Below are 27,284 nucleotides of genomic sequence, written 5' to 3' on the forward strand. Positions count from 1 at the left end.
TGTCCCAATCTGTTTAAGTTGACGAAATTCAATTAGTAAACAGATTCTAAACGCATAAAGTGTGGTATGCTTGTGTCTGCACTCTGCAGGTGTTTGTGTATGTGGAGTTTGATTGAAGCATCACACCTAGCCCTGTAAGCCTGAGATGTAGTCCAGCACCGACAGCATTTCAAAAGGAGTATAATTTAACATACGGTAAAAGAACAAAATAACTTTCACTTTCTGTTTGTTTACTGACCACAGTCACATTCAAGAAAGCCTTTTTCCCGTACTCAGAAATACCCTTAGAAATTCCCTTCACCTACAAAGTAGACATTGTGGTTACAAGTCAGCGACTAGTCTCATTATAGATGAGGTTAGCATAGAACAGTTTTTCTTGTTTGTGATACAAAGTACATCTAAGAACCATTCAAGCAAGCATGTTGAAATAGCCATGAACTAAACAAAGTGCAAAAATTCTAAAAGAATTGGTTTGACCTGTGTAATGCCCTGTTCATTCAGCTACACTCGCACATCTCCATGGCATTATGCTCCTTCAAATCCACTTCGTCTGTTGCATTGCTATTGTGAATGCATCAAAACTGATTGTCCTCTATTTATTTATTCCAGGGCTTACGTTGAAAAGGGTATGAAATGTTCAAAAAGCTCCATGGGCTTTTTCAGCTGAGCAAAAGTTTCTCAAGGGCCATTTTTCATCTAATCTTTAAAAAAATGACAAGAGAAAGCATTACTGAGTTCAGCCAATCACTGACACTGTCAGACATGGCTCTCCAAGAGCCCTTACCTATTACACAAAAGTCCTTACACCACCCCCTCTCCAAAAAAACTGAATCTGGTTTGGGTTTATATTTGTCAATTTTACACGAATGTTTCAGGATGGTGCATTCTGTCTTTTGATGAAAATAGGAAAATGTATCAACCAGCAGATTCTGATGATGAGCTTGGATGATGCGTCCTCTGCACAGCAATATGTAATGCAAAATGCGTACAAAAACAAAAATATTTTAGCTTTGTGTATTATTATATTGTGTTTTTATGTGATGTCCTATTGTAAAGTCAATATTCAAATGATAATTTAGTCTTAATTTTTAGGCACACGTCTTCATCAGTACTCATCAATGCTGATAAACCCTGCACATTCTGTTTGCTCAGGATCATTAACTGTTTGTAGTGTACAGCAGTGAAGTGTTTCTACAATATTCTATATCTCATCCATTCCTATGTCTATGAATCTGAGTGTGTTTTAGAATAAGTAGACCTGCACTAAAAGTGTCATCTTGCTGTTCTACTTGTACTGTAGGCTTCCACAGCCCACACATTCTCCAATCATTCAATTTGGACTAGCATTACTCATGTTCTGTATATGGCTCTTCTATATTATGGATTATGATATTTTTTTTTACATTAAATGTGTTCTGCTATGCTTTGTCTCGGCGTGAATGCTTCACGATATGCCATATGGACACAGAGCTGGTACACCGTGGCATAATCCAGAGTTTTGCTCATTTAAATTGTAAATTGTACAATGAAAAGGCACTAAGAAGCTTAAAATAACTTTCTACTAAAACATTTTGTCAGTCTGTTTTCTGAGTAAAGAACATGCTGGAACTACTGACCATCTGTTTTCTTTGTGAGTTATACAATACAGGAAAGGGAAGCGAACTGGTTTTATTTTTACATCCTGATAGTTTTAGGGGCTATTTTGAAGATTAACAGATAGTGGAATGCTTTTTAGGACCATTTTATTCACTGGCTTGTACGAGGCTCGACGGTCCTGAGGTAGTGATTTTAAAAACGTTTTCATAGAAACAGCTTGGCTAGAGTTGAGCAGGCTGTTCGATAGAGGTGGAAACAAACCTAATATCACACATGGCTCATCTTGTCATTATTCACCCAGACTAGCAATTCATTTTCATTTCAAAGTTGAATTCAGTAATGGAAGTAACATTTAAACAAAGAGTAGCAGGAAAATAATGTCCCTATTCTTCACTTGTCAGCGTGACTCATTTTTCCATAGTTTATTCTGGAGGTTTTTTTTTTCTCTCCACCTTTCTGTTCTGTTATAAAGGACAATCATGATGTGGCCAGTGACACTTTGCTTCTTGAAAGTCCAATATCTTGACTGCTGACATGCAAAACATTGTGGAACTGTATTAACAGTGCAATAATTAAAATATATATATATATTGTTTTTCACTCAATTTCCCCTTTAAAGGTAGAACAGGGAAGCTACTCAGACACCTATGTCAGTTGTGTCCTTGTGGCTTGTAGTATCGGCAATTCCCTACCCGGAACCAGAGGGACGGTTCGGTTAGATGAGGCTGTCAGAGGCATGATGGACCTCCATATTATCTGTGGAAATGAGACCATGAACAGGACATGTATGTGATTTATTAGAGAAAATATCACTCAAGTTGGTGACAAATCTACAGATAAAATGTACACAATGATCTGTGAAAAGCTAGGCATGAAATTGCTGTCTCTGGAATATCAGAGAAAAAAAAGGATCAGTACCTCTTGCAGTGCTGTTGGGGGCGCCTCTGAGCTACGTAACATCTACAGTATGTATTCTGTAACATGTTGTAAGCATTTGAAAATATACATAGACACATGAGTGCTAAAGTATAATAAAACGTGCATTTAAAACTACAGGTAAGTCTTTAGAAGGGTGAGGGAGGGTCAGTTCATCATGTTGAGTGAGTCTCACAGGCAGTCTGTGGGAAAGGCACATGAAACACATCTCACGTTCTTATCTCTGTAATGACGGATGCAGAGTTTTGTCCAACGTTTTCACACACACATAATGTGCACTGTCCCTGTAAAAATAAAATAAACTCAAACTCAAACATACACACGCACATTGTCGATAATATATGCTGTATCAGTGTTGTTTCTCCATGTCCCTCTGATGAACTCTTCTGATGTCTTGAGGCCACTCAGTAACACGTTTGTCCCCTCACTACTCTCTGGACACTTGGTACGACCTGGGAAAAAAACACACATGAAGACAATTAATGAAATGTCCATTTACAGTATCCAGGGTCAATTCATCTAAGGTCAGATAATCACATTTTAAAAAACATTGATTATTCTAACATTAATTCATCAAACAATGCAAAACAAATGTAGTTACAGAACTGTACATGGCTGACAAACCAATCGATTACAGCCAAACACTGCTTTAAGCCATTTGTCAACAATAGGATCTAAGTCAGCAGTCCATTCAGTCATTATGACTGATGTCAAGACTGACTTTAGATACTTCCTCTATACAGTGATTTATCCATGTTCACAGTACTGTATCTACATGAACTCATTTAGGCACACAGATACTCACTCATGGTATAGATAGAATACAGTAGCATTCAATACCAACACAGAATGATATCCCTTAACATTGCAACCCAGCTGTTCCACTTGGCTTTTTACGTTGTCCCTTTATGGTCAGTCACTTCACTGGAACACCTCCATTACAAATACTGGTGCATGATTGGGCCTGTGTTCCATAATGAGGGCACAGCCACAAAAGCGTTGCCACAGTTGTGTCAGTTGCAGTATGTGAAGCTGAAGGTGACGTGTGTGTGGTTGGGTGTGTACTGTATGTGTGCGTGAGTGCGTGCCTGTCACATTGATATGTGGCTAAAGAGGACTACTCACTTCCCTGTGCCCATATGACACCTCGGCATCGGGCATACTTTACCACCTGTGTGATAGAGAATGAGAGAGAGAGGAAGACAATAAGAGGGATAGAAAGAGCTGTTTTTATGATAACAGTACAGTATTAACAGTGTGAATATGACAAAGAAAAGAGACACGGGGGGTAAATGTTTTCTACTCACAGCTAATGACCATAATACCCAGGATGAAGAGCGTTGCAGCCATAGACAGACCGACAACACGGAGGAAGTAGTAGTCTGAGAACAGACACAGTGACACATAGATGAGTCTATTACCATGTGATTGTAACCCATGTTTGAAAGCATTGTGGTATTGATAAGTGGATTTTAGCTGCTTGGTTAATCATTGTATTTGTTAACTTTGGAAAAAATCAGATTATTTTACCATAATTGAATGGTTCATCCCACTTTGCGTCTGTGATCAAAGAAAAATACAATATCACTTAGTTTTTTTTAAAGACAGTAGTTGCATTGTGTGTTTTTAGAGCATAATATGTGTAGCCTATATTCCTGCAAAAAAGAAAGAGGTGGGAACAACAACACAATGAGATGACAACAGAGCGGTCTGGTCCAGTTGATGTTGAAGCCACATCTCAACCCTTATGTAAGCCTGCACAGCGCTGAGGGACACACTCAGACTTCTTATCTCTTACATCAGCCACAATGGAGCATTAATCTGAGGACAAGTTAGAGACAGTGAGCTGAGGTGCTCTGTTTCTGTTTCACAACTCCTCCAAGGGTTTTGTTTGGGAGACGGGGAATTGTGATACTGTCAACTTTGCTGTGATAACTCCGAAAACCCCACCAGATTTAAGTCAAACGTAGGCTAGGAAATGCCTTTGTTACCCCAGGCAACAGGAGAAACGACGGCAGTATTTTCAGAGGTAGTTGGAGATGGTGTCACTATGGACAGAGAGAGAGAGCGAGAGATAAAACAAAATAACATTTTCTCTGTCAGCATTTTGAGTCCTTATCTCTGTCATATGGACCTGTACATAATTACATCTCATTAAATTCCAGGTGCATTCCTTTTATGTTCCACTCCCTTTTTTAAATAGAATTTCTGCATATTTAAATGACACGACTCTCATAGGAAATCGGGTCAGTCTAATTACACTTTTTAAAGCGTATCAGTGGTGTCCCTGTCAGGTGCTGTAAAATCCACTGTCTGTCTATCTTAACAAGAAAGGGGAATGTAACATTTGCTAATTACAGAGCTAATTCAATTTTAAATTGCATGCACCCTTGACGTAAAAGACAGAACTGGTTATGGGATTTTCTTGATAGCAAAGCATTCATTCACTATAGCTCTGTTGCAGTGTGTTTCAGGGACTACCAATAGGAGTGATTATTTTTCAGGGAACAGGTCATTCTTAAATGTCAAGGAGGGAATAAGAGGTTTGTTATTTACCTGTGGTAGTTAAGGACTTAGCCGTGGGTGTTGTTGACTTGTTTGTGTGAGCTGAGGAGAAAAGCAGAGAGGATGACTTGGTCTGTGGCAAGGCCACACAATTTGAACTAGAAATGTAATTTTATATGAAATAAAATTGTGTGACTTGCGTCAGCTCTTTAAAATTATTTGTGTGGTAGTTGAAGAAGTTTGGAAGGTTTTCATTAAGTGAAGCAGTGAAATACAGTCAAAGTTAAATATATTAAAATATCAGGTCTGATTACTTTGATCGACTGCTACATCAATCCTATTACTGGAGTGTGGAGTGTCATGTAAAAATGCCCACAGCGTGACATAGCTCACATTCAATGATTATTGTGAGCACATTTTTACACTTGTGATTGGCTGTGATTGTGACATCACAGCATGAAAAAGCTCACAGCTTGAGAATTCTCACTGGTCAATTGGATATCTGTGTTTTGTAGGTAGATAACGTCAGTGCCTGATTGAAATTGACACTAAAGTAATGACCACTTTTTAACTATATTATTGTTTGTTTTGCGCTTCTGTCTGGGCTGACTTGTTAGCTCGCATCAGGTAACTTTAGCAAATGGGTGGAATGGCGAGCGTTAGTGTCACGTTCTGACCTTTATTTCCTTTGTTTTGTCATTATTTAGTATGGTCAGGGCGTGAGTTGGGGTGGGCAGTCTATGTTTGTTTTTCTATGATTTGGGTATTTCTTTGTTTCGACCAAGTATGGTTCTCAATCAGAGGCAGGTGTCATTAATTGTCTCTGATTGAGAATCATACTTAGGTAGCCTGGGTTTCACTGTGTGTTTGTGGGTGATTGTTCCTGTCTCTGTGTTTGCACCAGATAGGGCTGGTTTGATTTTTCACGTTTCTTGTTTTTGTTACAATATTCATGTATATTGTCTTTTTAAATTAAACATGAATAACCGCCTCTCCTTCACCTCAAGAAAACCGTTACAGTTAGCTGTTTGTGTTGGCATAGCGAGTGCTGCATTTCCTTTTTTCTGGAGCAATTTTGATTGGTAGACATTCTGATTTCAGATTTATACAGCAGAGAAATAGACTAATATTTCATAGCCTCTATGGTTTTGTCTAAGTTGTTGGGAAAGTAGCTGACTTGTGTCAAAAGCTACATTGTTTACAGTGCATAGAATGTTGGAAGTCCTGGGAATTTTCAACAATGGGAGGTTTAGAATGTTGAAAAAATCTCATTACAGTGGATAAAGTTTGTTTTAGGAGGACAAAAAGTCAAATAGTTTAAAAAGTAAACGTTTTATGAAAGAAACTTAATCCAGATGGAATGGCATTGTCACGCCCTGACAGGGGTTCTCTATGGTGTTTTAGGTCAGGGCCTGACTAGGGGTTTTTCTAGGTTTTATTTTCTACGTTGGTGTGGCCGGAGCCTTCCTCTGCGCCGGTGCTCATTCCAGGCACGGCATCCAGTTGCCCTCCATGGCCGGAGCCTTCCTCTGAGCTGGTGCTCAGTCCAGGCACGGCGACCAGTCCTGCTCCATGGCTAGAACCTTCCTCTGTGCCAGTGCCCAGTCCAGGCACGGTGTCAAGTCCCGCTCCATGGCCGGAGCCTTCCTCTGCTCCGGTGCCCAGTCTGGGCACGGCGTTCAGCCTGGCTTCATAGCCGAATCCGCAGTCTGAGCAGGTGCTACGTCCCGCACCGGAGACGCCACCGACGCTAGTTGCCCACCCTAACCCTCCCCATCTAGGTGCAGGTGTTTTAGGTTGGGGCGTGACTAGGGGTTTTCTAGGTTTTATTTTCTATGTTGGTGTGAGTATGGTTCCCAATTGGAGGCAGCTGATGATCATTGCCTCTCATTGTGGATCATACTTGTTGTTTTTATTTTGTCTTGTGCACTACGAACTACACGTTAGTTTATTTGTTTGAAGTTTCACCTAAATAAATATGTGGAACTCTACTCACGCTGCGCTTTGGTCCACTCATTTAAACGACAGATGTTACAGGCATTTCTATTTTAAACTATGTAAGAGCAGTGGTGTTCAGGATAACTACAACCAGTCAGAAATAAGTGATACATCCTTTAAATTGTGGTATTTAAATGTTTCCTTAAGTAACTACATTCAGACTACTACACTTTTAGTCATAAGGAATTAAAAAGTTGTAGGCTGTTATTTAGCATCTAGTGGAAGAAGTTTAGAAGTTTGTTAGTGTTGATAAATTGAGGCTGGTATAGTAGAGGCAGTGACTGTTTTATAAATAGCTATAGTAGCCTTTAGTGTAGTAAGTGGCCCAGAAGTACTAATAGCAGTACATTGTAGTAATAATTCTGAATGTTTTCGGTAGGTAGGCCATGGGTTAGCTATAGTAAGTGGGGTCACTATTGTAGTTTGGTTAGTGTGGGGGGTTGTTATAGTGGGTTGGGGTGAGCTGTGTAGCATAATCAGTTGTATGTGCTCCCCCAGTGCTATAATCTGATTGGTAGATAGTATGTGGAAAGGTATAGTAATAGTCCCTCAGCCCATTAAAAGGTCCATTTAGTCCACCAACCCCAAAAAGAAACAAAAAGACTCAGTAAACAGTCAAATTAAGAGGTTTTGATGACAAATATGTCACATCCTCTACATTTGTGTCCTACTTGCTGGGAAAACATTTCAGTTGTTCGCAAAAGTTGAGAAGAAAAGTACTTGATTTGATTACTAAAACAGCTGTATCGTTTGATTGGTAGAATATATTTCTGTTCTGATATCAGCTTTAAATAGGATAGAAGTAGATTAAGATTTCATACCCTCTAAGATTTTGTCTAGCTTGTTGAGAAAATGGTCAAAGTAGCCGATTTGTGTCAAAATCACAGTGTTCACAGTGAATAGAAGGTTAGAAGTCACAGCTTCAGAATGTGAGTTTTTAAGGAGTCACTGCCTTTAAAAATCCCCTTGAAAATGGCCTGTGTGGTGTCAATATGAGTCAGAAACAGTTAAAGGGTGTAAATAGGATAATTTTGGTCATGAAGTCCGTCTCGTTTACAACGGAGTTTGGAACATCTGTGCGTCACAACGGGTAAATGAAAGTTGTTTTGAGTTGATTTCCTTTTGCCCACCAACATAGGCTGAGCAGCTGCGGTGATCGCTCTCTATTCAATGTAATAGACAGTGAGACACATCTGCCCAGCAGCTCTGACTTTGTTTACTTAAGACATGTCGCACATTTTTTTACTTGAGAAATACTGCACCAAACACCTTAATTAGATGTAAAACTGCGCAACTGAAACATCCTCTGCAAAGACTTAAAAGTTATTTCATATTTCTTGAGGTATCTTAGATTTATTCTGGGGATTTTGAAGAAGGGAAACAGGCTTCTGCATCTATAGTGTCTCATGGGGGACAAAAATCATTAACCAAATGCAGAATCAGTCAGGAAACACACCGCTCAGACTGAAAATATGTTTTTTTCTAATGAGAAAAACACATGGCAATCAAAGTGTTCAGTGGCTCTTTAACAATGGGAGCTTTAGAATGTAGAAGAAATCCCATTAAAGAGGGTGAGGTTTATTAGAAGCTTAATAGGTTAAAAAGTATAAATGGTTTCAATCACACTGGTCCTGACCGGCCTGTATGTTTTAAAGGTTGAATTTCTATCTTAAACGGTGTAAGAGGAGTAGTGTTACAAATAATAAGTACGATTTCGTCTGTCGCAAGTTCCATTAATGAAATAGTCCGAAATAAGTTATACATTATTTAAAGTGTGACTTCTTTCACAAGTCACAGTAAGTCCTCAAATTGATTCCAGCTACTGAACCAAAGCCAGTTAGGAGGGGGACAAAGTAATTACAAACATTGGTGCTCTAGCTGCCATGGTTTACGGACATTGATTTCCATTCCTCCTGCTGGTGAAAAAGATTTAAAAGCAGGTTCTATTAAGAGTGAAGTTCTTGAGATTAACGGTGAGTTGTGGCAGGTGGAAAGATACAGAGAAATATGAAGTAGCCCCATGTGACATCATCTAGAAATGAGAAAGAGGACTGTACCAGTTCCGGCTGGAGAGGGAGTCACTTCCACCGGTCGATTGGGCTGTGTGGTGGTAGGGCTCTGAGCAAGGGACCCTGTTGACAGAAAACTAATGACTTTTCAAGCATTACACAAACAAAGCAGTTGGGTGAAACCTAAACAACACATTACAAGACAGTCGGAAGCACAAAACATGGCTTCCAAATAACTACAACAAGTTATAAATAAGTGGTACATCCTTTAAATTGAGGCATTTAAATGTTAAATGCGTAGTAGTGAAACATAGTCAAAAGTGTATATTTCACCATAAATAACTACAGTCAGACTACTACACTTTTAGTCATAAGGAATTAGAAAAGTTGTAGGCTGTTATTTTGCATCTAGTGGAAGAAGGTTAGAAGTTTGTCAGTGTTGATACATTGAGGCTGGTATAGTAGAGGACTGTTTTATAAATAGCTATAGTAGCCTTTAGTGTAGTAAGTGGCCCAGAAGTACTAGTAGCAGTACATTGTAGTTGTAATTCTGAATGTTTTAGGTATGTAGGCCATGGGTTAGCTACAGTAAGTGGGGTCACTATTGTAGTTTGGTTAGTGAGTGTGGGAGTTGTTATAGTGGGTTGTTTAGTGGGTTGTTATAGTGGGTTGTTATAGTGGGTTGCTATAGTGGGTTGTTATAGTGGGTTGTTATAGTGGGTTGTTATAGTGGGTTGTTATAGTGGGTTACTTTAGTGGGTTGTTATAGTGGGTTGTTATAGTGGGTTGTTATAGTGGGTTGGGGTGAGCTGAGTGGCATGATCAGTCGTATGTGCTCCCCCAGTGCTATAATCTGATTGGTAGATAGTATGTGCTCCCCCAGTGCTATAATCTGATTGGTAGAAGATGGGCTGGGGGACTATTCTATTCCACATACTGTTAACACGTCCCTTTATTCCACCAACCCCCAAAATGAAACAAAAAGACTTACAGTAACCAGTAACATTAAGAGGTTTTGATGACAAGGCAGAAGGTTTTGGTCCCTCTGGTCCCAGGTCCAGCTCTGCCTCACATCTGTACTCCACTTCACCCTCATATCTTCTGTGGGTGATGGTGATAGTGGAGGACATATTCACTAGTTCCTTTGTGGAGTCATTAAACGTTTGAGTCTCTATAGTTTCATTGCCTTTGTACCACCTCACAACCAGGTTCTGTAGAGGTGCAATGTTCTGGATGTCGCACTGCAGCTGGTACTCCTTCCCCTCCAACATTGGACCAGAGTGGCTCAGAGGAGAGATAGACACGCTGTCTGGAGTCACTAGAGACAAAATAGTTACATATAGTGAAATATAATTGCTTTTACTGACAAAACTCACAAATCTAAGAAAAAGAAAAACAACTTACTGTAGAGAATGACAGGGAGAATCTCAGTACACTGACTTCCATTTTGTAACTTGATGTAGCATTTAGGTTCTATTGTCCAGTCCATGAGTCTTCTCACAGTCCAGGCGACAAAGGTTACATTTCCTTGCAAACCTGTATCTCCGTACGTGGCCTCCCACCTCATCCCCTCGGGGTCTGTGGATGATGTGCAGTTGACTGAGACTGAGTCTCCATATCTCACCACTACTCTGGGAGGGTTGAGCTCAACAGGACAGGAGGCATGTGTAGGTGCACCTACAGTTTAGAGCATGACAGAGACCATAATCATATCATTTACTTTCTCAAGCAAACTTAGCTTAAACAAAAAATATATCCCAAGTATAGGCCTAGAATGCAGAACAAATAAAAAATAGGTTGCATTAATAATGGCCTTTTTCAGAAGGCAGTTTCTAATCAGTAACCTTAAAGCTGCAAAATGCAACCTTTTGGGCGACCTGACCAAATTCACATGGACATGTGAGTTATACAGTGGAAAGAAAAAGTATGTGAACCCTTTGGAATTACCGGGATTTCTGCATAAATTGGTCATGAAATTTGATCTGATATTCATCTAAGTTACAACAATAGACAAACACAGTGCGCTTGAACTAATACCACACAAATTATTGTATTTTTCTTGTCTATATTGAATATATCTTTTAAACATTCACAATGTAGGTTGGAAAAAGTATGCGAACCACTCGGCTAATGACTTCTCCAAAAGCTAATTGGAGTCAGGAGACAGCTCAAATGGAGTCCAATCAATGAGACGAGATTGGAGATGTTTGTTAGAGTTGCCCTGCCCTATAAAAAACACTCACACCATTTGTGTTTGCTATTCAGTAGAAGCATTGCCTGATGTGAACCATGCCTCGAACAAAAGAGATCTCAGAAGACCTAAGATTAAGAATTGTTGACTTGCATAAAGCTGGAAAGGGTTACAAAAGTATCTCTAAAAGCCTTGATTTTCATCAGTCCACAGTAAGACAAATTGTCTATAAATGGAGACAGTTCAACTGTTGCTACTCTCCTTAGAAGTGTTCGTCCTGCAAAGATGACTGCAAGAGCACAGCGCAGAATGCTGAATGAGGTTAAGAAGAATCCTAGTGTCAGCTAAAGACTTACAGAAATCTCTGGAACATGCCAACATCTCTGTTGACAAGACTACGATACGTAAAACACTAAACAATAATGGTGTTCATGGGAGGACACCACGGAAGAAGACACTGCTGTCCAAAAAAAACCATTGCTGCACGTCTGAAGTTCGCAAAAGAGCACCTGGATGTTCAACAGAGCTACTGGCAAAATATTCTGTGCACAGATTAAGCTAAAATGGAGTTGTTTGGAAGGAACACACAGCACTCTGCCTGGAGAATAAAAGGCACAGCACACCAACATCAAAACCTCATCCAAACTGTAAAGTATGGTGGAGGGAGCATCATGGCTTAGGGCTGCTTGCTGCTTCTGGGCATGGACAGCTTGCTATCATGGATGGAAAAATGAATTACCAAGTTCATCAAGACATTTTGCAGGAGAATGTAAGGCTATCTGTCTGCCAATTGAAGCTCCAAATAAGTTGAGTGATGCAACAGGACAACGACCAAAAAGACAGAAGTAAATCACAACAGAATGGCTTCGACAGAAGAAAATACGCTTTCTGGAATGGCCCAGTCAGTCCTGACCTCAACCCAATTGAGATGCTGTGGCATGACCTCAAGAGAGCAGTTCACACCAGACATCCCAAGAATATTGCTTAACTGAAACAGTTTTGTAATGAGGAATGGTCCAAAAGTCCTCCTGGCCGCTGTGCAGGTCTGATCCACAACTACAGAACACATTTGGTTGAGGTTATTGCGACCAAAGGAGGGACAACCAGTTATTAAATCCAAGGATCCACATACTTTTCCCATCTTCCACTGTGAATGTTTACACAGTGTGTTCAACAAAGACATGAAAACATACCATTTTTTGTGTGTTATTAGTTTAAGCAGACTGTTTGTCTATTGTTGTGACTTAGATGAAGATCAGATCAAATGTTATGACCAATTTTTGCATAAATCCAGGTAATTCCAAAGGGTTCACATACTTTTTATTTCCACTGTTGATATGTCAATCTTCATTGAAAGCAGGTCTAAGAAGTTCCGTGTGAACTATTTCTATGGTTCCGGTTATCAAGTTCAGTTTTTGCTTTCAGTTTTGTACACCAGCTTCAAACAGCTGACAATACAACATTTGTGGCTGTGGAAAATATATTTTACATCGGTTTAGATGGTAAAATAATTCTCTACACTATACAGTGCATTCAGGACATATTCATTCCTTTGACTTTTTCCACATTTTGTTACGTTACAGCCTTATTCTAAAGTGGATTTAACTGTTTTTTCCCCTCGTCAATCCACACACAATACCCCATAACGACAAAGTAAAAACAGTTTTTCTAAATGTTTACGAATTTATGAAAATATACAACTGAAATATCACAGTATTCAGACCTGTCACACCCTGACCATAGTTTGCTTTGTATGTTTCTATGTTTTGTTTGGTCAGGGTGTGATATTAGTGGGCATTCTATGTTACATGTCTAGTTTGTCTAGTTCTATGTTTGGCCTGATATGGTTCTCAATCAGAGGCAGGTGTGAGTCATTGTCTCTGATTGGGAACCATATTTAGGTAGCCTGTTTGGTGTTGGGTTTTGTGGGTGATTGTTCCTGTTCCTGTCTTGTGTTAGTTTGCACCAGTTTAAGCTGTTTCGGTTTTCACGTTACGTTTATTGTTTTTGTATTGATTCGTGTTTCCTTTGTTTCATTAAACATGAATCTAAATAGCCACGCCACATTTTGGTCCGACTCTCCTTCGCATAAAGAAAACCGTTACAGAATCACCCACCTTAACAGGACCAAGCGGCGTGACAACAAGCAGCAGCAGCAGTGGGAGAGGCTGCCATATTTGGAAGACTGGACATGGGAGGATGAGTTGGACGGTAAAGGACCCTGGGTACAGCCTGGAGAATATTGCCGCCCCAAAGAAGAGCTGGAGGCGGGAAGGCGGAGAGGCGCTGGTATGAGGAGGCAGCACGGCGGCGTGGATGGAAGCCCGAGAGTCAGCCCCAAAAATTTATTGGGGGGAGGCTCACAGGAAGTATGGCGAAGCCAGGTAGGGGACCTGCGTCAACTTCCTGTGGTTACCGGGGGGCTAGAGAGACCGGGCAGGCACCGTGTTAGGCTGTGAAGCGCACAGTGTCCCCAGTGCGGGTGCATAGCCCGGTGCGGTGCATACCAGCTCCACGTATCAGCCGGGGTAGAGTGGGCATCGAGCCAAGTGCCATGAAGAACGGCTCCACGCATCTGGTCTCCAGTGCGTCTCCTTGGGCCGGCTTACATGGCACCAGCCTTGCGCATGGTGTCCCAGGGTTCGCCTGCATAGCCCAGTGCGGGCTATTCCACCTCGCCGCACTGGCAGGGCGACCGGGAGCATGCAACCAGGTAGGTTTGGGCAGGCTCGGTGCTCAAGAGCTCCAGTGCGCCTGCACGGTCCGGTCTATCTGTCAACACCTCTACGCACCAACCTTCCGGTGGCAGCCCCCCGCACCAGGCTGTCTCTCCGGCTCATCCATACAGGTGCTCCCGTCTGTCCAGCGCTGCCGGAGCCTTCCTCCTCTCCAGCGCTGTCGGAGTCTCCCGCCTGTCCGACGCTGCTGTCGGAGTCTCCCGCCTGTCCGGCGCTGCTGTTGGAGTCTCCCGCCTGTCCGGCGCTGCTGTCGGAGTCTCCCGCCTGTCCGGCGCTGCTGTCGGAGTCTCCCGCCTGTCCGGCGCTGCTGTCGGAGTCTCCCACCTGTCCGGCGCTGCTGTCGGAGTCTCCCGCCTGTCCGGCGCTGCCGGAGTCTGAAGAGCCCCTCTGCCCAGAACCGCCAGAGCCCCTCTGCCCAGAGCCGCCAGAGCCCCTCTGCCCAGAGCTGCCAGAGCCCCTCTGCCCAGAGCCACCAGAGCCCCTCTGCCCAGAGCCGCCAGAGCCCCTCTGCCCAGAGCCGCCAGAGCCCCTCAGCCCCGAGCCGCCAGAGCCCCTCTGTCCCGAGCAGCTGCCCATCTGTCCCGAGCAACTACCCATCTGTCCCGAGCAGCTGCCCCTCTGTCCCAAGCAGCTGCCCCTCTGTCCCGAGCAGCTGCCCCTCTGTCCCGAGCTGCTGCCCCTCTGTCCCGAGCTGCTGCCCCTCTGTCCCGAGCTGCTGCCCCTCTGTCCCGAGCTGCTGCCCCTCTGTCCAGAGCTGTCCCTCAGTCCAGTGGGGTCATTAAGTAGGGTCGCCGTAGTTCGGAGACCACGGAAGCGGACAAGGTGGGGGACGAAAACTATGGTGAAGTGGGGGCCACGTCCAGCACCAGAACCGCCACCGCGGACAGATGTCCACCCAGACCCTCCCCAATAGGTTCAGGCAGCTCTGGGCAGAGGGGCTCTGGCAGCTCTGGGCAGAGGGGCTCTGGCAGCTCTGGGCAGAGGGGCTCTGGCAGCTCTGGGCAGAGGGGCGCTTCAGACTCCGGCAAGAATGGGGGCCTTCTTGAAGCATGTGGGAACAACAGACTGGGATAGGGATTGATTGAATATGTCCATAAACACACCAGCCAGCTGGTCTGCGCATGCTCTGAGGACACAGCTAGGGATGCCGTCTGGGCCTACAGCCTTGCGAGGGTTAACACGTTTAAATATTTTACTCACGTTGGCTGCGGTGAAGGAGAGCCCGCAGATTTTGGTAGCAGACGATGTCGGTGGCACTGTATTGTCCTCAAAGCGAGCAAAGAATTTGTTTAGTTTGTCAGGGAGCAAGGCATCGGTCACTGCCTTTAAAAATTCCTTTGAAAATGGCCTTTGTGGTATCGATATGAGTCAGATAGAGTTATTATAGTGTCAAATTGACTACAAAGTGTAAATAGGATCATTTTGGTCATAAAGTTAGTCTGAAGTTAGTCTGAAACCTCCGTGCGTCACAACGGGTAAATGAAAGTTGTGTTTTGGGTTGATTTCCTTTTGCCCAATAACATAGGCTGAGCAGCTGCGGTGATTGCTCTCTATTCAATGTAATAGACAGTGAGATAGATCTGCCCAGCAGCTCTGACTTTGTTTACTTAAGACATGTCGCACATTTTTTTACTTGAGAAATACTGCACCAAACACCTTAGTTAGATGTAAAACTGCGCAACTGAAACATCCTCGGCAAAAAAGTAGTTATCTTAAATTCAATCAATAGGCTTCCGCATCAGTAGTGTCTCATGGGGGGGGGGGGGGAATCATTAACCAAACGCGGAATCAGTGAGGAACACACTGACAAGACTGAAATATCATTTTTCAAATGAGCAACAGAAAAACACATGACAATCGAAGTGTTCAGTGGCTCTTTAACAATGGGAGCTTTAGAATGTAGAAGAAATCCCATTAAAGGGGGTGAGGTTTATTAGAAGCTTAATAGGTTAATAGGTCCTGACCGGCCTGCATGTTTTAAAGGTTGAATTTCTATCTTAAACGGTGTAAGAGGAGTAGTGTTCCAAATAATAAGTACGTTTCTTCTGTCGCAAGATCCATTAATGAAATAGTCCGAAATAAGTTATACATTATTTAAAGTGTGACTTCTTTCACAAGTCACAGTAAGTCCTCAAATTGATTCCAGCTACTGAACCAAAGCCAGTTAGGAGGGGGACAAAGTAATTACAAACATTGGTGCTCTAGCTGCCATGGTTTACGGACATTGATTTCCATTCCTCCTGCTGGTGAAAAAGATTTAAAAGCAGGTTCTATTAAGAGTGAAGTTCTTGAGTTAAGCTACAGAGAAATATGAAGTAGCCCCATGTGACATCATCTAGAAAAGACAAAGGGGACTGTACCAGTTCTGGCTGGAGAGGGAGCTGCAGTAACATTCGCCACTAGAGTCATTTTGGGGTGTGTGGTGGTAGGGCTCTGAGCAAGGGACCCTGTTGACAGAAAACAAATGACTTTTCAAGCATTACACAAACAAAGCAGTTGGGTGAAACCTAAACAACACATTACAAGACAGTCGGAAGCACAAAACATGGCTACTGCTGAAATGATTCTCCACAACAATTGAGTAACGTATTCCTAGCAGCAGCCAGGGTTGAGAATGTGTCCACACACAGCCAGTGGGAGGGACAAAGGGAGGGAGTTACTCAGCTAACAACAAACGTTCCCACAACTTTAGAGAACATTCGCTTAAGAGTGTCATAAGGCCATTAAGTAATGTTTTCATAGGACTGTTCTAGTAATGTGGAAGGAATGTTTCCAAGGGACCATTCCCTTAATATCAAATAGAACTTACCCAGAACGGGGTTACCATGTTCTCAGAATTTATAATATCAACATTCTAGACACGTTTCATGGTAACGTTGCAAGAACATTCATGTGTCCAATTTTCTATGTTATGAGAATTTTCCATCAACGTCCCACCAAACATACACAGAACATGGTTGCATGTTCTCAGAACATAATATATTAATGTTCTAGACACGTTTCAATTGAACGTAGCTGGAACATTTCTGTGTATCTGTTGTCAGGATGACGCCTGATGGTCCTTAAGAAGTTTTCTCCCCCCCCCAAAAAGTGTAATTACACATCACGCCTTGTTACTGTTGCCGAGCCAATCAAGGCCCTGAATGGTGAACCACTGATAGCTCTTTGTCTGCTGTGAACGTTAGGGATACTCGCATACACAGTGCTTTTAACATAGTGTTTTTAACGTACACGTTTTGCACACTTTAAAATAGATGATTACATTGTGAATGTGCATTTATACAATAATTATTCAACATGTCTTCACCTGGGATTAGTATCTTGAATGTCTTAGTTCACTGTACTGTGATCTCAGTGATTTGATTGACTTATTTCAGGTTTTTAAGAGCTTTCTGTATAGTTTTCTAATGTTGTTTTGGCATGTTAAGCTGTTTTAATGATACTCCTGAATTACTATGATCAATGAAATAGTTTTTTTCTTGAGTGTACTTTTAGCATAGCTGAGATTTACTACAAAGTGCACTCTACCTATTGCTTACACCTATCGAATTGTTTCATCTACATAAGTGCCAAAGGAGGAGGGGTTAGTTTTTCTTCTGGACAGGGCCTAACTATACTGGACTAATAAGCACATTCCCTAGAGCAGAGACGGGTAACGTGTATGCCCGCTGATCAATTTAAAAGTAAATGATAGGAACTCAGTTGGGGTCTCAACTTACTATTGAGAGTTAAAATAGTAGAATTCACAAGGTGCAATTTCGAAATTTTGTTGTGCATCAGCAGTTTTTCTCTCGTTATGTCAGTCACTGACAGTCAGTCAATTAACTTATGTCAGCATATATTTGTTTTTATTGGTAAGTCTACCGGCCAGCTATCTGAACTTGTAGTAATCATTGTTGAATTACTGACCGGGGGGGCCTCATTGATTTTGTTAGTCCATTCTCACACAAATTCACTACATGACCATAAGTATGTGGACACCTGCTTGTCGAATATCTTATTCCAAAATCATGGGCATTAATATGGAGTTGGTCCCCCCTTTGCTGCTATAACAGCCGTCCCTCTTCTGGGAAGGCATTCCACTAGATGTTGGAATATTGCTGAGGGGACTTGCTTCCATTCAGTCAGAGTATTAGTGAGGTTGGGCACTGATGTTGGGTGATTAGGCCTGGCTCGGCGTTCAAACTCATCCCTAAGGTGTTCGATGGAGTTGAGGTCAGGGCTTTGTGCGGGCCAGTCAGGTTCTCCCACACCGATCTCAACAAGCCATTTCTGTTTGGACCTTGCTTTATACACAAGGGTATTTTCATGCTTTAACAGGAAAGGACCTTCCCAAAACTGTTATCCCAAAAAGTTGCAAGCACCGAATCTAGAATGTCAATATATGCTGTAGCATTAGGATTTCCCTTCAGTGGAACTAACGGGCCTAGCCCGAACCATGAAAGATAGACCATTATTTCTCATCCACCAAACCTTACAGTTGGCACTATAAATTGGGGCAGGTTGTGTTTTCCTGGTATCCCCCAAACCCAGATTTGTCTGTCGGAAAGTCAGATGATAAAGCGTAATTCATCACTCAAACGAAAGTGTTTCCACTTCTCCAGATGGCGGCGTGCTTTACACCACTCCAGCCGACTGCTTGGCGTTGCGCATGGTCATCTTAGGTTTGTGTGCGGCTGCTTAAAGGAACATTAAGGGTAACATTACGTTCTCTCTCCCTATAATTGTTAGCTGGGTCGATAGAGTGCTGTGAATGTATTCAAAGTCTGTGATAATACTAGTCTTGTGAGTGGGCAGTGCAGCATGGTTATGAAGGGGCTGCTCTGACCAACACAGAGGTAGATTGTCCTGGCCCTGAGAGACGTGAGAAGCAGGCCTTTGTACACACTCCACTCCCCATCAATACCTTCCAATTAACCACTCCATGATGAATCGCTACAAGCCCACTATGGGCCCACTGGGTTCCCACAAGCAAATGTGATTAGAACTGAATCAATTTCCTAACAGGGAAATCCGTTCTGTTGCTGAATCCCTATGAGGTCATTTTAGATATTTACAGTGTGGTTCAGAGGAGGAGAGATATCACTGAAAAAACACATACATTCGTTGGAATGACTCAGGACTGTTTGGACCCTAGGGGTCTGTGGAGGTACAGCAGGTGAGCCGCAAAAATATATGTAAAAAATGTATATATTTTTATGAACGTCTCTAGCAACAACAGACTAAACAAATGTTGTGCTACATGCCTACAGTAGAAAAGAGGGGAATATCTTATTTTTAAATGATGTCTGTTTTTCTCAACTCCTAATATTGAGCTAATTACACTCATTGGAGTATCTGACATAGGCTTTGAAACGGGACTACCAGTCGCAGAAAATGATGTTAGCTGCTGCAAACCTTTTTGACTTTGTCATACATTTTTTCCAACACATTGCTAACCTTTAACCAGCTTAGCGGCTGCTATTAACCAACATGTATGTGGAGTAGGACTGGCACATCTATTGTATAATTATCAAATAAAGTCCCAATCAAATCAAATCTAATTGTATTAGTCACATGCGCCGAATACAACAGGTGTAGACCTTACAATGAAAGGCTTACATACAAGCCCCTAACCAACAATGCAGTTTAAAAAATCTTAATAAGAATAAGAAATAAAAGTAACAAGTAATTAAAGAGCATCAGTAAAATAACAATAGCGAGACTATATACAGGGGGTATCGGTACAGAGTCAATTTGTGCGGGCACTGGTTAGTCGGGGTAATCACAATTATCTTCATACATTCATTTTAGGAGAATGAATACATAGAGAGGGTGAAGTTAGTAATCGTTATACGAGCAGAATGACACAGTTGGGAGGAGAAGCTTCATTTCCAAAAGTTCAAGGTGGTCAAAATCATTCGTTTTTGAGACAGGGGTGTCACCAAAGCTGTGTTGTGTTCATTAGGTATGTCGTAGCTCATTTTGAAAGATTCATTATGACGCAACAAAAGCTCAAAACATTTTTCAGCAAAAATGACAACTGTGGCCATTTGCATTGCATAGTTACCCAAATGTCTATAATCATCGCAGACCTAGTTTGGAGTTACCTTTCTAACTAATAGGCTATGTTCGAGTTTACACTTTTTCCAGTTATAATGTGTGGAGGTCAAAATAATGAAAACCTATCTACCAAATCGATTCATTTTGAAATGTTGGTGACTTGTCCTTGTCATTAACATGTTCTGCTAACACATGTGGGGTCACCGGTTTGCCTGGACGGAGGTCCCTGGGCAAGGAAAGGTTGAAAACCCTGTTTTAGTTTGAGATGAGAAAGGGAGAGAGTGTGTATACAGTATGTTCATATGAGAACAGTGTGTTTGACCGTGGGTGCATGCATGTGTATATGTGTGAGAAATAAATAAATCGTTATTTTTCATGGCTTACCTGGTAGTGTGAGAAACAGACATACTGCCATCCAGCTCAGCTGAACCTGAAGGATGTGAGAGAGATGTGAGTGAGAGATTGATTGTGGTACAGAGTCTCAGCAGGGTCTGTAATTAATACAGCATTAAGCTGACTACTACTTCAGCTGGAAATCTGCAAGATAAGCAAAGGCCCTTAAGCAGCGCAGGTGACACTGCAATGAATACAGATCACTTAGAGGCAGCCACACAGGCACATCTGTTATAACCACACTAGATTACAACAGACACATGACAACCACACATCTATCAACCTTTATTAACGCCCTGCTTGTTTGTGTGCTCCTGCTGCGCGTAAACACACTCTGACCATTATAGGGCTGAGTAACAGGTTTCAGAACCAGCTCCTATCGTTACAGTAGCTGTAATGGTTTTCTAATGGTACTCTACACAACGAGACAGACACTAAGAGCTACTGTGTGGAACAAGGGATGAGTTCATGTAGGCCTGTGACTAATATCAGTATAAAGAGGAAGTAGCCGTGTTACTGGTTTTATGTCAAGTACTGAGGCTATCTCTTTTGAAACACAGGAAATTGTAGACATAGTGGTTGTTTCTACCACTTCCCTCCCCCACACCTAAGTGCAGTCAAGAACATTTTTCAAGCAATGAAGATGGCTGACAATCTCAAACGAAATGTATAATACGATATACAAACTAGATGAGAGCACTCTCATTTTCTAATCCATGGAATTATACTTATGCCCTGTTTACATTTTTCCAACTGAATGCCATGATCTCTGTATACTTACACATATCATCACCTAGCACACATCACATGGCCCTGATTTAGCTGAATTGGAAGGTTGAGGTCATGTGTTGAGATGAGATAGAGTCCATGGCTATAACGGGAATCCTCCCACATGCTCCTTAGTACATTGTGTTGCTACCGCTGCTCCCTCAGCCATCACACTGTAAATCATATCTCGGAAATCCTCAGTGTCGCCAATTAAAAATCTAGTTGCGGAATGAGGATCTGTCATAACAACAACACTTACAGCAATCAGGTGCTACTCATAGCTTTCTCGGAGACACACAACTACTGTACAGGGTCATAATAGCTTTTTCTAATCACTCTTTGTCTGCACCATATGGTAATCGTACACAAAATAACACAGGCAAACAAGTAAACACATTCATTCTGAGGAGAATTGCAATCACACTTGACAAACTTTTAGTTCTGAGAAAAAGCAGTAGTGTATACAGAAAATAACATCATCCGTAAACCAACGAGGAACCCAATGATTATTTGTTCTAGAGGGATGGAGAGCAGAGAGCGAGGTGGATGAAGGCAGGAAGGAGGGAGGGGGTGACAGCCAGAGGAGTGTTTTGGTGTTGTATCAGTACCTAGCTGAGATCCCCTGACTTATTCTGATGGCAGCATGTCCTGAGGGCAGGGGAAGCGGTGACAGGTAAGTGTCAGTGGGCATCATGAGGCTTGACAGCTCAGATTAGCGGGTCACGCCGGTCCTAATTTCACTCTGAAGCCTCTGAAGCATATGTCAAGGCAATGGCCTGTTCTTCTGGGGCTGTCCCAGCCTCCCTACCAGACTGTCTCTCACTCCACTAACCCCATGTCTGGCCGCCTCTCACTCACTCACTCACTCACTCACTCACTCACTCACTCACTCACTCACCATTGTCTGTGTTATCTTTCTGTGTATCTAGGCTGTTTGACCGTCCGTCTGTCAAGCTCAAACATCCGCCACACGTTCTCTCTCTCTCTCTCTCTCTCTCTCTCTCTCTCTCTCTCTCTCTCTCTCTCTCTCTCTCTCTCTCTCTCTCTCACACTCTCTCACTTCACATATCATACTCTCTCCCTCTCTCATGAGTACCAATGTCCATCCCTTCCTCCTCTCCTCTTTGAGTCCCAAATGAAAGTCATTCAGCTCACCTTGGTGTCCATCCTGAGTTGTCGCTTAGTTCCAGAGCTCGTTCCAGTGCAGCATCCACAGTCCCTTTCCTCTGTGTGTCAGTCAGGAACCATTAAGAACCGTTAGTCGACCACACCCTTCTGCTCATGACTTCCTCGTTCCATCCCTTGCTCACGGCACTTTTTTTTCTCTCACCCACTCTTTCTGTTTGCTGGCTCTCACACGTGGGCCTCCCCACTTTCTTTTTGTTCTCTGTCTTCCAGACTAGTCTCTCTCACTGTCAGTCTGCCTCAATCGTTCCTGTGTTAGTGGTTCTTGTCTGTCTGGTCTGTCTGGTCTGTCTGTCTGTCTGTCTGTCTGTCTGTCTGTCTGTCTTATACACTGACGGCTGGTGTTTGCGGCCTTTTGTTTGTCTGTCTGTCCCTCTTATTCTCACTGTGTTTGTGTTTGCTTGTCTTTGTCTGCCTGCCTCTCTCGTTGTCTGTGTTTCTGCATGTCTCTTTTTGAATGTCTCTCTCCATGTCTGTGTTTCTGCATGTCTCTTTTTGAATGTCTCTCTCCATGTCTGTGTCTGCATGTCTCTTTTTGAATGTCTCTCTCCATGTCTGTGTGTCTGCATGTCTCTTTTTGAATGTCTCTCTCCGTGCCTGTGTGTCTGCATGTCTCTTTTTTGAATGTCTCTCTCCATGTCTGTGTCTACATGTCTCCTTTTGAATGTCTCTCTCCATGTCTGTGTGTCTGCATGTCTCTTTTTGAATGTCTCTCTCTATGTCTGTGTCTACATGTCTCTTTTTGAATGTCTCTCTCCATGTCTGTGTGTCTCCTTTTGAATGCCTCTCTCGATGTCTGTGTCTACATGTCTCTCTTTTTGAATCTCTCTCCCTGTCTGTGTGTCTGCATGTCTCTCTTTTTGAATGTCTTTCTCCATGTCTGTGTTTCTGCATGTCTCTTTTTGAATGTCTTTCTCCATGTCTGTGTTTCTGCATGCCTCTTTTTGAATGTCTTTCTCCATGTCTGTGTTTCTGCATGTCTCTCTTTTTGAATGTCTTTCTCCCTGTCTGTGTGTCTGCATGTCTCTCTTTTTGAATGTCTTTCTCGATGGCTGTGTGTCTGCATGTCTCTTTTTGAATGTCTTTCTTCATGTCTGTGTTTCTGCATGTCTCTCTTTTTGAATGTCTTTCTCCCTGTCTGTATTTCTGCGTGTCTCTTTTTGAATGTCTTTCTCCATGTCTTTGTGTCTCTTTTTGAATGTCTTTCTCCATGTCTGTGTGTCTGCATGTCTCTCTTTTTACATCCTCTTGTACCCAAAAAGTTTAAATAAAAACATACTTAATTCTCACAGTACTCATACATTTAAGCATCATCAAAGATTAGTGGGAAGGGAACTGACCTTCACATATTCAATTAGTGCAGAACTCCCAGTAAGAAAGTGCATTGAAAAGCACAGTACTGTACTGAGAAACACAACAAGTAAATTAGCCCCACTGGGCACAGACGTTGTCAACTAACGTGAATTCAAAGTGAAATCAACAAATAAATCAACAAATAAAAGTTAGTTGAAAAAAATACTAAATACCCCTTTGTTTATGATCATTTTTTTCAAATGCAATTAGTTTTCCATGTTGATTCAACATAATCACATTTACTTTTGTGGGTTCAAATTATGCAGAAACAGCATTGGTTCCATCAGTTATAGCCCAGTGGGGCGATGCTCTTGGAGAGTTGTCAGCACAGCCTCTCTAGCCACTACAATATTACACAACAGTGAGACGCCAGTCCAGGCCGGTCACAATGGACAATGGGGCCAATTCAGGCCCTCAAACAGAGGACACAGTCTTCGCTGCAGGAGTTGGGGTGGCTTTTGGACTGTCCCCATCCAGTCACGTTCTTTACTTCTCAACATGCTGCACATCATCCTTCTCCTCCTCCTCACAAGACATGCCAATGGCCACACTGCACCAGACCACTGGATATAATACATTTTCTTTACCTGCTGACATCTTAAAGAGAAGAAAAGGTTGTCTTCAAATCAAATCAAATCAATGGTATTGGTCACATACACATGGTTAGTATATGAGGTTGAAGAGGCGCTGTTGCGCCTTCTTCACTATACTGTCTATGTGGGTGGAGCATTTCAGTTTGTCCCTGATGTGTACGCCGAGGAACTTAAAACTTTCCACCTTCTCCACTGCTGTCCCGTTGATGTGGATAGGGGGGTTCCCACTCTGCTGTTTCCTGAAGTCCAATGACCATGGCTGAGAATCACAGGCACATAGGCTACTGTATTCTACAGATGTCTGCAGCAGGCTTACAGTAATGTAGTGCTGTCAACATATTGTAAAAAATAATACTTTACATTCAATAAAAGACTGTCAGTTAAGCATTGTTTTTCTATTACCTCTATGGCTATTGAATGGCAAAAGACATACCTCAATGCGTGTTACACATCTTTAAAAGCCCTGTGCTGTTGTAGCCTACCAAACATGCAAATGCATTTAGTCACTATGTACTCTAAATGCAATGCTAGAATAACTGTTTTTATTGTATTCTGGTGTTCTTTAAACCAAGTGGTCCAGACATGCCATTAAAGCCATTAGCCAACATCAATAGTTAAAGAGGTTCACCATACTCCTTTAGCTTTAGCATGTATTCAAATCAGCCTTCATCAAATATTAACCATTAATTCTGTTTTTATTTCAAAGCTACCTTTCATAAGACAACTCTTCTATTTTTTTAGAGTTTCACCCACATGTAAAACTCACTTTGCATCCTCTTTGCTCACAAAACCTGCTCCAGGAAACCGTGCTAAAGATGTCTGTATGTACTCTCATATTTTTGTAGAGCAGGACTGGGGTCATTTCTATTTCAGCACTACTTAGTTCAAGAAGTGAAAATGTGGTGCAGCATGTAAGGAAAGGTTTTACTGATTGTATGGTTTGTGTTACTGGATTGGTTCAGCAACCTTATTAGACACCTGGGATTGACAAATGTGTATTCACTTTTATTCCGGTGTATTTTGTTCTATTGTGTAGAAAAGGGGTATAGAAAAGAGGTGTATAAAGAGGAAAAACCATCTCATATTAAGCTAATTAATTTCTCCATTTTTTTCTCGTTCCTACTCGTACCGTTGGGACCTTCTTCTGCACATAATACATCAAACCGCCCATGACATGAGAGAAGAGAAATGGACGTTGACGTGCCTGTATTAGGCTGTCAAACCTTCAATTTAGCAGATTATAGTTCCTCTCCACTCCTCCATGATATATCGGCAGCAGGAGAGAATAGATTTCTATTTGAATACCTGCTTGTCACTTTGACTGGAACTTAAGACAATTCTTCAGTAATGAGACAAATGTCTCTTGACAGTCCATGATGGAAAATAACACACCTAATTGAGAGACAGCACCAGCCGTCTGGTGAATCATTGGAATGAATCTCTTTCATATCTGGGTAGCTGGGTAGAGACAACCGCAGATGCCTGGCAATGTGGGGGAAACTCATGTAGAATAGACTGTAGAAGAACAGACCTCATCACTATCAGTCACGTACAGTGGGGAGAAAAAGTATTTGAAACACTGCCGATTTGGCAAGTTTTTTTTTTGCAAAAATCCAGAATATCACATTGTATGATTTTTAACTAATTAATTTGCATTTTATTGCATGACATAAGTATTTGATACATCAGAAAAGCATAACTTAATATTTGGTACAGAAACCTTTGTTTGCAATTACAGAGATCATACGTTTCCTGTAGTTCTTGACCAGGTTTGCACACACTGCAGCAGGGATTTTGGCCCACTCCTCCATACAGACCTGGGGCTGTCACTGGGCAATACGGACTTTCAGCTCCCTCCAAATATTTTCTATTGGGTTCAGGTCTGGAGACTGGCTAGGCCACTCCAGGACCTTGAGATGCTTCTTACGGAGGGTCGTTGTCATGCTGGAAGACCCAGCCACGACCCATCTTCCATGCTCTTACTGAGGGAAGGAGGTTGTTGGCCAAGATCTCGCGATACATGTCCCCATCCATCCCCCCCTCAATGCGGTGCAGTCATCCTGTCCCCTTTGCAGAAAAGCATCCCCAAAGAATGATGTTTCCACCTCCATGCTTCACGGTTGCGATGGTATTCTTGGGGTTGTACTCATCCTTCTTCTTCCTACAAACACGGCGAGTGGAGTTTAGACCAAAAAGCTCTATTTGAGTCTCATCAGATCACATTACCCTCTCCCATTCCTCCTCTGGATCATCCAGATGGTCATTGGCAAACTTCAGACGGGCCTGGACATGCGCTGGCTTGAGCAGGGGGACCTTGCCTGCGCTGCAGGATTTTAATCCATGACGGCGTAGTGTGTTACTAATGGTTTTCTTTGAGACTATGGTCCCAGCTCTCTTCAGGTCATTGACCAGGTCCTGCCGTGTAGTTCTGGGCTGATCCCTCACCTTGATCATTGATGCCCTAAAAGGTGAGATCTTGCATGGAGTCCCAGACCGAGGGTGATTGACCGTCATCTTGAACTTCTTCTATTTTCTAATAATTGCGCCAACAGTTGTTGCCTTCTCACCAAGCTGCTTGCCTATTGTCCTGTAGCCCATCCCTTACACAGCGCTCTGGTCTTGGCCATTGTGGAGAGGTTGGAGTCTGTTTGATTGAGTGTATGGACAGGTGTATTTTATACAGATAATGAGTTCAAAGAGGTGCAGTTAATACAGGTAATGAGTGGAGAACAGGAGGGCTTCTTAAAGAAAAACTAACAGGTCTGTGAGAGCCGTAATTCTTACTGGTTGGTAGGTGATCAAATACTTATGTCATGCAATAAAATGCAAATTAACTACTTAAAAATCATACAATGTAATTTCCTGGATTTTTGTTTTAGATTCCGTCTCTCACAGTTGAAGTGTACCTATGATATAAAAATTACAGACCACTTCATGATTTGTAAGTAGGAAAACCTGCAAAATTGTCAGTGTATCA

General features: G+C 42.3%; 1 protein-coding gene across 2 annotated transcripts; it reads right to left on the minus strand.

The window, feature by feature from the left end:
* Positions 1-2,375: 2,375 nt before the first annotated feature.
* LOC135520470 (intercellular adhesion molecule 1-like) lies at positions 2,376-22,522 on the minus strand. 2 transcript variants are annotated; one of them, XM_064946056.1, is made up of 12 exons: positions 22,332-22,513; positions 20,400-20,445; positions 16,334-16,420; positions 10,449-10,721; positions 10,036-10,362; positions 9,093-9,167; positions 5,089-5,139; positions 4,524-4,580; positions 4,063-4,092; positions 3,840-3,914; positions 3,658-3,703; positions 2,376-2,984 (listed from the first exon to the last, which is right to left on the minus strand). In XM_064946056.1, the coding sequence occupies exons 1-12, from the start codon at positions 22,341-22,343 to the stop codon at positions 2,960-2,962; spliced, it is 1,104 nt and encodes a 367-aa protein (XP_064802128.1). In that variant the 5' UTR covers positions 22,344-22,513; the 3' UTR covers positions 2,376-2,959. The 2 variants fall into 2 exon arrangements, with proteins under 2 accessions (XP_064802128.1, XP_064802129.1); XM_064946057.1 differs by lacking the exon at positions 16,334-16,420 and having other exon boundaries at positions 22,332-22,522.
* Positions 22,523-27,284: the final 4,762 nt, after the last annotated feature.

This window comes from Oncorhynchus masou, chromosome 29, assembly GCF_036934945.1.
Source record: "Oncorhynchus masou masou isolate Uvic2021 chromosome 29, UVic_Omas_1.1, whole genome shotgun sequence".
NCBI lineage: Eukaryota > Metazoa > Chordata > Actinopteri > Salmoniformes > Salmonidae > Oncorhynchus > Oncorhynchus masou.

Excerpts from the sequence above, each read along its gene's own strand:
- LOC135520470 (XM_064946056.1), bottom strand. Across the intron at positions 10,722-16,333 it reads TCCCTCTCCAGCCAGAACTG|GTGCACCTACACATGCCTCC; the intron begins GTACAGTCCCCT and ends TCTAAACTGTAG. Across the intron at positions 5,140-9,092 it reads TCCCTCTCCAGCCGGAACTG|CTCACACAAACAAGTCAACA; the intron begins GTACAGTCCTCT and ends TTTTCTCCTCAG.